At 42.5% G+C, this 10,000-nt stretch overlaps 1 protein-coding gene across 3 annotated transcripts in view; it reads right to left on the bottom strand.

Moving 5' to 3' along the window:
* The window catches only part of adcy2b (adenylate cyclase 2b (brain)), a 77,980-nt gene that overhangs the window by 54,314 nt on the left and 13,666 nt on the right, over positions 1–10,000 (bottom strand). For all 3 annotated transcript variants that reach the window (XM_017481538.3, XM_017481536.3, XM_017481539.3), the window contains exon 2: positions 8,389–8,586. In XM_017481538.3, the coding sequence (XP_017337027.2) occupies positions 8,389–8,586 (198 nt within the window). The remainder of the gene's footprint in view (positions 1–8,388; positions 8,587–10,000) is intronic.

The following is a 10,000-nucleotide window of genomic DNA, read 5'->3' as shown; positions in this document are numbered from 1 at the left end:
TCGCTGTGGTTGCTGGGACTACGGTTGCTGAGATGGCCTTAGGACTGCAATTACATACAGTTCTGCACTCGGGTCTCCTTTAGTGAACAGTGGACTAGTTCAACAAACAGACTTCATATAAACACCATAATGAACTTTCTTTTACTTTCACACTATCCGTCGTTACCCAGATGAAGACGGGTTCCCTTCTGAGTCTGCTTCCTCTCAAGGTTTCTTCCTCGTATCATCTTAGGGAGTTTTTCCTCACCACCGTCACCACCGGCTCGCTCAATAAGGATAAATTCACACACTTAAAATCCGTATGTGTTTATATGTTTCTGTAAAGCTGCTTTGAGACAACGTCCATTTTTAGAAGCGCTTTACAAATAAAAATTTAATTGACAAATTAAGAAGAATCAGAATTTCAACATTTAGTTCCTCTTTCTTTCCTGTCGTTCTTCCCCTCCCTTCCACCGCTGCCTATAAATCTTTCACACCTTGTATATAATGATGTAACGCCTCCACAAGGGGATCTATTGATTGGAGAGCGATTTGAACTGAAAGAAGTGAAAAGGGCCTTTGGGGTTTGTCAATGTTTATATGTTCAGCTTTGTTCCTGGCTGATTGGAGTACTGTGGGTCAGGTCCACTTTCCATGCTTCTGTTGATTAAAGGGTTTGATTGTGGCCTCTTTTTTTTTTTTTTTTTTTTTTTTTTAAAAAAAAACAACAACATGAAAAAGCCCTTCAGCTTTCTCTAAGTGACTCTAACGGAGACAGGCTGCCTGGAGTAAATGCTTCCCAGAGCACTGAGCCGTGGTCTGTACACCTAGGTCTTTGCTGGCGCAATGAAATTATGAAGAGTGACAAGTTGAAAAGCTGAATTGTCGCCTGTAGGTTTATTACGGCTCAACCTGTGCAGCGAGTAGTCAGTCAAAGTCAAGCAAGGCCGGGGTTAGACTTGCTTTTAACTTTGATGGCTGTTGTGCCTATGCGTCATTCCTTTGGCAGGTCGATTGCACATAATTAGCATATTACCGACGAACGTTACAGCAGCAGAGTTAATGGTGGAGGAAATATGGTCTCTCTCTCGTCGTCACTTTCTCTCATGGGCAAGAAGAGAGAAATGCACTTTCAGTAAATTGCGATGAGACTGATTTAATAGCCTAATATGCAGTATAGTATTTAGACCACACCACTACCACTACTGCCTCCTCACAGAAAAGTGTTCCAGTGCTGATACCATGCAGAACTGTGCAAAGGCTTTAGGCACACGCAACGAAATGCTGTAGAAATGCAAAGATGCCTTCAAAAATAATGAAATGAAATGTTTCTACTTAAAAAAAAAAACGTAACGAGGAGTAAATGAAACAACGTCAATATTTGGTATGGCAAAAAAAAAAGAAGCAGTCTTCATTGTGTTTTTTGTCTGAAAAGCGTCTCTTACCATTTAATATGCTGCTTTCTTTACTGACATTACATTTACTTTTACATTTACGGCATTCGACAGACTCCCTTATCCAGAGTGACTTACATTTTATCTCATTTTATACAACTGAGCAGTTGAGGGTTAAGGGCCTCGCTCAAGGGCCCAGCACTGGCAGGTTGGCGTTGCTGGTATTTGAACTCATGACCTTCTGATCAGGAGTCCACCGTCTTAACCGCTGTCCACTAGAAAGCTAATGTTTGGGAATCTAAACTGTTTTTGTACTGACTCGATAATGTAGAGTCATAAAATATTTAAAAAATCTATAACAAAGTTTGAACAACAAAAAAAATAAAAAAAAATAGGCTGCCTAAAACTTTTGCACAGTAATGTATGTATATGCTTCTCATATTTATTGTACTGAAGAAGAATTTATTACAGATGGTCACTGATGGCAAAAAACTTTGGGTTTCTGAACAGGAAAGAAGCTATTGAAGATGAACTACACTGTATGGCCAATGGTACGTGGACACCTGACCATCACACCCCATGTGTCCTTGTTAAACATCCCATTCTGGATTTATTCCCACTTTGCTGTTATAATGCGCTCCACTCTTCTGTTAAGGTTTTCCACTGGATTTTGGAGTGTGGCTGTGGGGATTTGTGTTCATTCAGCTATAAGAGCATTAGTGAGATCAGATACTGATGTTGGGATGATGATGAGACTCCAGTTCCAGTTCATCCCAAAGGTGTTCAGTGGTGTTGAGGTCAGGGCTCTGTGCAGGACACTCGAGATCTTCTACTCCAACCTTAACACACCGTGTCGTCATGGAGCTCGCTTTGTGCACAGTGGCATCATCATGCTGGAACAGATTTGGGCCTCTTAGTTCCAGTGAAGGGAAACTGGAAATTTCTACAGCATGTCGAGACGTTGTATAGTTCTGTTCTGTGCTTCCAAGGTTAGAGTGATAACTCCATCCAGTCCTACACTCTTTAAACCACTCCATATGGCTTTAACAAGAATCTTGGACCTAGTGGTGGAGGAATACGACATGGTTAGTGTTGTACGTCAGGCTGTATGTACGCCGCCCTGTTGTTGATTATTTTCCTTTAACAGCACGTCTCATCATTATTCCTTATTTAATCTTCCACATGTATGAGAGGTTCACAGATGACTATGTGAACAATGTTGCACACACCTACTGTACTCGTAGTCCTGCATCAGGTATAACCCCAACCTAAAATAGACGTTTTCTTTAGCGTCATTCTGGAGTATTAATTTATGTAAAATGTCCATATATATATATATATGTATATATATTCTTTCAAACATTATCTTCTGAATAGAACGCTCTATTTGAGTCATTTTCAAAAGGTAACAAAGAAAACAAGGATCATTTTGGGCTTACATAAACAACCTCATCTGAATTTTCTCTACAGCAGAGGCTCTACAGTAAGTGTAGAAGGATTAAGATCGGACTGTTCCACAAACGCTTACTGACAACAACTCATGTCTAAAGGATCTAGAGGTCAGTGAGTTTGTTAGGCCGCTAGTGTCCCTTTGGTCTGTTCCTTTCTGAGGATAAACACAAAGGCAACTGGGGTCACAACTCCCTCTCCACAGTGTTTCTGCCTTCATGCTGACTTGCCAATGGTGCCGTGTCACAATTCCTTCCATTATGCCATTTGCGCTTCCAACATGAATGCTAAAGCCTCTTGAATGGCGGTAAATATCCCCTGTGAACAAAAAGCACAGCTTCCAGGTGCCGGCTGTGATAAGCTAAGGAGCTCACCGAGGGCTATGTGAGCGTCACGGCACTTCAGAGTGCCACCTGATGAAGCTGGCTTACTTTGAATGCAGCGTGTGCTTAATGGAGCGAGGAGAAAAAGAGTGAGTTTGGTGATAAAGGGTTAGAGAGAGACGCCAGTGGAGCTTCTTAATAATGCAGCACCAACAGGTATTAATATTCCTGCCAGGAGGGAGAGAGAGAGAGAGAGAGAGAGAGAGAGGAGAAGTGGGGAAGCAAATGAAGAGAAAAGATAAAATTAGACGTGATGTGAAGGATGTACCTGATTTAAGTACATCTGGAAAATTAGAATGATTCATCACTGTTTCCCTGAACAACCATCATATAATCATGGGTAAGAAACTCGTGCATAAAAACAGATTGCACACTGTCAAGTTTTTAAAAAGGACATGAACCCCGCTTCAAGTCACCTGTAGCGCTGAAAGACAGTGGCATATAGAGATTAACATCACCGATAACAACCGTGTGGCATCATTCTGTTTTTATTCTGATCTATAACACCCTACCTCTCTCTACAGAAATTCTACCATGGTGTAAGATTATGGGCGTTTTCACACCTGGTTCGTCTGAGCCCTCCGAACGCTCTCGGAGCGGTTCATCGTGTGTATGTGAACACACCGTGATCTCAGACCCCACTAAAAGCACCCAGAAGCGAACCGTACTCAGACCACCTCCGGAGGCTCGTTCGTGAGTCCGTTTGTGGTTCGATCTCTTCGTGATATGTGAACGCGATGAGGTTCCGGTCCGCTTTGCGATCCGCTTCGACGTGTGTACCTGGAGGCTCGCCGTACCTGCAGCCATGTTCCATCGCTGCTGAAAACAACACACAGCTTTTCAGCATGTCAGGTCACGGGGTCGTGTGGGTCTCAGGAGGAGATCTGTGCACTTCTTGAAATTTGGAAAGAGGATTGCATTAAACGCCAACTGTCCTCAACACATAAGAACATGAAGGAAAAAATGAAGCTAAAGAGGCTGTAACAGAACAGCGCTACAGTGCCGGGTAAAAGTTAAAAAAAAACAAAAATGTACACGAGCACCCGTAATAAAATGCGTCGAAGTGGCGAGTCCACTGAAATGAAGGATTCCTCTCCCTTCGATGACGACTTGGAAGAAATATTATGTGCGAGCTGGGGTCTGAGTTCTTGGTGTGAAGTTATGGTGTGAACAAGAAAGCGTCCGAGATCTCTTCATTGCCGTAGAGGACCAAAAACAGACCCGGGTTCTCTTTTGAGTCCACTATATTGTGAAGACCAAATGGACTGAGGTCACTTTCGGCTGGTTCCCCTTTCCCACTATATGTGAAAACCCCCCTATAACTTAACACTCATCACACATAATAAGAGCTGGTGCGTGTTCATAGTCGAAGTACTGATTAGTAGCTGATTACCCAGAGCGACACTTTCAGGTGTCAAGGAGGGTAAAGAAACGTACCAAAACTGTTCACCTGTACGCCTACTGATCACAGAATAGTTTAAAATAGCTAAGAAATGCATCGATCATTGCACTGGCCTCACTTCAGCCCGTTCTGAATAACAGTAATGGTGGCTCAGGGGTTAAAGGCTCTGGATTACTGATCAGAAGGTCATTAGTTCAAGTCCCAGCGCTGCCAAGCTGGGCCCTTGAGCTTGGCCTTTAACCCTCAATTGCTCAGATGTATAAATGTAAATCACTCTGGATAAGGGTGTGTGCCAAATGCTGCAAATATAATACAATATAAACAGTGAAAGAACCTGGCTACTGTTTTCAATTACACAGTAGAATCGTGAGCCAACTTGAACAAGGGTTTTATATCCAGAATAACATTATATATAAGAAGTATAATAAGAATAACAAGTCGAACATTAGTTAGCTTGCTAGTGCTTTGTTTTAATGACTGATCCTCAGAGAACTCGGGTAAACACTCAAAACAACCGGCAAGCTAAGATTACTAGCAAGCTGCCAAGAAAGCTGAGCTACCGTGTGATTTCACGATTGCGGCGGAGACTGATAGTACGTGCACAATCTATACATGTAAAGGGTAAAAGTTTCCTTCACCATAGCTAACCTACAAAATCCACAGCACTTCTCTACAGAACGTATCGCTTTAGCTCGTCCACTCGACTGTAATTACACTGTCGAATATAATTATTAAAAATACTTTTAATAGGAAAAATAAATCTTAGTTTAACATCTGGTGTTTGTGGACGGGGATGATTACGCCACCGGCAAGTCTGATCACTCTTGTTACTAATTTGTACTGTACTGAGGAAAAACTACTTCAGACATCTGACCCCGTTGTGACCTTGACCCTGATCGGGTTAATTCCAAAACTGCCATCCGTTCGTCTGCCGGATAAAAATCATAACTCCGTATAAATCCTACAAACATTCGACTAAAAATAACGACGCCGAGTGGCGGAGGCGTAAAAACGTACGTTTTAGTTCCACAGCGTTCACTCGACTCTGTTACCTGAACACATTCACCCCTGTGGGATGTTTCCACAAGATTCCACAAGTCACGTATTATCAGGAAGTACGTCCTAACAGGAAGTATCCAAATTTCCTGTCGAAGAACACGAGAAGAAGAAAAGTTCTCGCGGCCTTTTTGCTTATTTTCAGCAATATTGTGAAGCTGACTGACAAGGCCGGTCTTTTACCGAAATTAGAAATGTTCATGGATGCTCTGTAACTACATTTTGTGTATTTGCTAATTCTAAATCCATATGTTAGTAGATGTATTTAAAATGTCACACCCCTCGTCATCTCCCTCCACTGGCTTCCTGTATCAAATTCAAGGCCTTCATGCTCACGTACAAGACCTTGTCTGGAACAGCGCCCCCTACCTCAACTCTCTCCTCGAGGCTTACGTTAGTAGTGCCTACTCAGCGTGGCTCAAGGTCCCTTTCCAGAACCTTCACACTGACTGTCCCTCAGTGGTGGAACGAACTTCCAAAATCAATCCGGACCGCCGAATCTGTCGCTATCTTCAAAAAACGGCTAAAGACCCACCACTTCAGTGAACACCTAACCAACCCATAAAATGCCAACCCCACATCATCCTTAAAAAAAAACTCCAACAACAACAAAAACTTACTCTGGCTTTTACATCCTCGACTCTGCGCACTTTTCTTTTCTAGAACTCGATTATAAATCTTGTACAGTAGCACTTCTTGTATTGTTCTCCGCTTGATATATCGCTTTGCTTGTATTTCCTCATTTGTAAATAGCTTTGGATAAAAGCGTGTGCTAAACGAATAAATGTAAATGTAAATGTAAAAGCCTGTCAGCAAAGAAGCTTTATAAAGCATTGAGATATTGTTGCCTGAGATGGTGTGACGCATTGTTTGAATGATTCAAAACATGTTGTTTTATATATGCAATGCAGGAAAAGAAGAACATCCATCCTTTTTCTGTATAGCATATCCTATACAGGGAACTCGAGTCACAGGGCGGGGGACGAACCCATCGCAGATGGACAATTTAGAAATGCCAATCAGCTGAAAATGCATGTCTTTGTACCTGGAGGAAACCCCCGAATTACAGGGAGAACATGCAAACTCCGGACACTCAGCACAGAGGCAGGATTCGAACCCCCGTCCCCGGAGGTACGAGACAAACATGCTAACCACTAAAGCCAGACATTTTATTGTTGCTAAACAAAGATGTGCTATTCTTTTACTGTCACGATCCCCCCTCGAACTAGCACTGTAGCGTGCAGCGTGCTCGGAAACCCGAAGCGCTAGCGCGATGCGCGAGCTCTTAGCGATCGCACGCTTTTGGGACTTCGCTGACATTGACTTTGTTTACTTTCGACACGTTCTTCGACAATGTTATGATTTATGTCCTGTCTCCGCCGCTGTATTGTCATTGGTTGTTTCCCGTAGGTGTGTCATCATTGCTCTCAGCTATCGTGTGTTTCACCCCTGATTACGTTTGTCATTTAAACCCGTCGTGTCTCTTTGCACTTCGCAAAGTATTGAGTGTTATCACCATACCAAGCGTTTGTACCCTGTTCCTCGTTTTGTTCTTTGATCTTGTTTCTCGTTTCTCGTTCTAAATTCCAGCCTTGCCCAGTTTATACCTGTTTGCCAATCGCTTGACCCACTGCCTGTTTCTTGACCTCGCTATTGTCTCATATTTTGGATTTGTCTGCCTGCCTCTCTTTATTAAAAGCGCTTTTCTGCACTTGCATCCGTCCTAACCTTCATTACGTGGATTACGTGATACTTACACTTTTACACTTTTATTCGGTGTCCGTGCAGTTCTGTGTGGCTGGTACATTCACACTGGTGCAAATAGATTCTGAAAAAAATTCTGAAAATATAATTTAACCGAAAATATAATATAGCCCTGTGTCATGTGCTGCACTTTGAGAGACTTTTTGGAACCTGGGTTATATGAGTGACCATGTGTTATGTTATTTTACTACGATCATCATGCACTGGAGATCTTGCAGGGCTTTTAAGCTCAGGTAATGAGTGCTACGGTATATGATGTGTGTGTATGGATATCGGGCATCGCCTTTGTGTTTCACTCCTCAGTGCCAGAGTTGCATGCACTGACCCTGTGTGTGTGTGTGTGACAGTTTTCCCGTGTTGTAGTGTCACTCATCCACTGATTCCCGAGTCACATTGTGTATATACAGCCATTCATTTCAGATATACTGCAAGTCATCCGTTCTGCTCCATTAGATGAGTCATGCTCACTCCTGAATAAAGCTCTTTAATTCACAGCTATATACAGTAATTAATGTTCATTTTTTCAGTGGATTGATTCCGTGTAAACGCGCACTGCAAATCCAGCACGATGAAGCGAGCAGCTAAAAGTGTTCGGTGCTTGTGTGGGGCTGGGAGCAGCTAAACGAGTAGCTGCAACATGAAGAGGAAGTATGGAGGGGAGCACGGAGAGTCTGAGAGCATGAGCGAGCGCGAAACAGAGAGCGGCGGTGCGATTTGAATTTTTATAATTACAGTACAGGCAGCCATGCGATGTGTAACCCTGAACGACTTCAGTTCTACTCGCGGGTTCACAGTACGTTACTATTCACGAATCACTGTGACTGGAAAATGCACGAGCGGAAAATAGTGACCGAGAAAGACTTCGATCCACTAGCCAAACTTTTGATTCGATTCGATTTGCGCGTGTAAGGACAGATAACGTGAGAAAGGATAACGTGTCGCACCATCTCTCCGGTCTCACCTGGTCCCACGGACAGACGATCCCTCCGGAGAACATGAAGAGGTAACCCATGGCAACCAGGCAGCCCCAGATGAGCAAGGAGAAGAGGCGGAGGAGCTTCTTGAAGACAGACTCGATGCAGACGAGGATGAAGATGGTGAGGAAGATGGCCAGTGTAGTGGGCACAGTGATGAGGAAGGCTACGTGGTCCTCCATTGCCTGGAGAGAGAGAGAGAGAGAGAGAGAGAGAGAGAGAGAGAGAGAGAGAGGAAAAAGTTTACAGGGCAGCATAAATTAAGATCTTTCAGGGGATAAGGCCAGATAAAGGGCTGTATTCATTTGCAAACTCCTAAAAGAGTGCCTGATAGGTTTTGGGTAATTAAAGAAGCATTAACAAGGGAAATGTGATTTTAATTTTTCAAATAATTACAAATATCGAATATAACACTTTGCACTGAAGGTCACAGTACATTCTCAGAAACATTAGTGTTAAAAAAAAAAAAAGAGAGAGAAAGCACTAATTAAAGCTGTTAATGCTGCTAAATACCTGCTATTTTCATTAATTATACGCATTTAGGTATAAATTAAAGTCTAAATGTAATCGCCTTATACTGATGTGTTAGCAAAATAACAGAAGCTGATTAAGCAGCTGCATACGAATTGAATATAAAAGACATCAAGAGATATAAAGAGGGAAAAAATCGAATAAATGCACCAAACATTTCTCCAGACATGCAAACGTGGAATATTCAACGCACATGGACACGTTTTATAACGTAACCCGATAAAATGCCAACAAAGCACAATGCACTATCACACCAAGAATTCTACGCACTATTACTTTCCGTTCCTATTAGTTTCACTGTATTTACTGAAGGATTGAACTTCTGTGGAATTTCAATAAAAAGGGATTAGTATACAGCATGCTTTGCTGTAGCTAATCAACTCTTGTTCATCATTTCGTCAGGTCATTGTTGGCGATCCGATAGTTACCGGGAACAGTCTAGCACAATCAGATCGATAAAATACGGAAAAGCATTCTAAACTCTGAGATAAAGTATGAAGGTCGTCAAAAGAAAGCCCAGAAATGCTTTGAAGTCCAGAGAGTCAGGACAGGATTTACTGCAGGATGCTGAGGATCAATACTGGTGTAAGCCCTAATATAAAAGTGTAAAACCATTCCACAGCATGGCCTGGAAACATACAGCTACCCAGGAGGACGAGCACATGTGTATGAAACACCCAGAGGCTTTTACACCTTTACACCCTTTCTTCCTTTTCACATCATTCCAGTCGGTGTGTGGGTTAAAATATACAAAGTTTTCTCCCCGAGACGGATATATCCCTACAGGCAGCGGGTCTGTGAGAAAGAAAAATGGAGCTACGCTGAATCAGATCACAATATATTTAAATACAGTATGAGATCAGACATCAGAACAGGGAAACGTGTGATCTCAGTGACTTTAGTCGTGGCATGGTCGATGGTGCTAGATAGACTGGTCTCAGAAACTGCTTATCTCCTTTGATTTTTATGCACAACAGGCTCTAGAGTTTACTCAGAGTGGTGCAGCAAAACAAAAACAAACAAACAATGAACGAACAAGAGTTCTGCGGGTGGAAACGCTTTTTGATG

Source organism: Ictalurus punctatus, chromosome 12, assembly GCF_001660625.3.
Source record: "Ictalurus punctatus breed USDA103 chromosome 12, Coco_2.0, whole genome shotgun sequence".
Taxonomy (NCBI): Eukaryota; Metazoa; Chordata; class Actinopteri; order Siluriformes; family Ictaluridae; genus Ictalurus; species Ictalurus punctatus.
The sequence above is the reverse complement of the archived record's forward strand: the minus strand, read 5'-3'. Positions and strand labels throughout refer to the sequence as shown.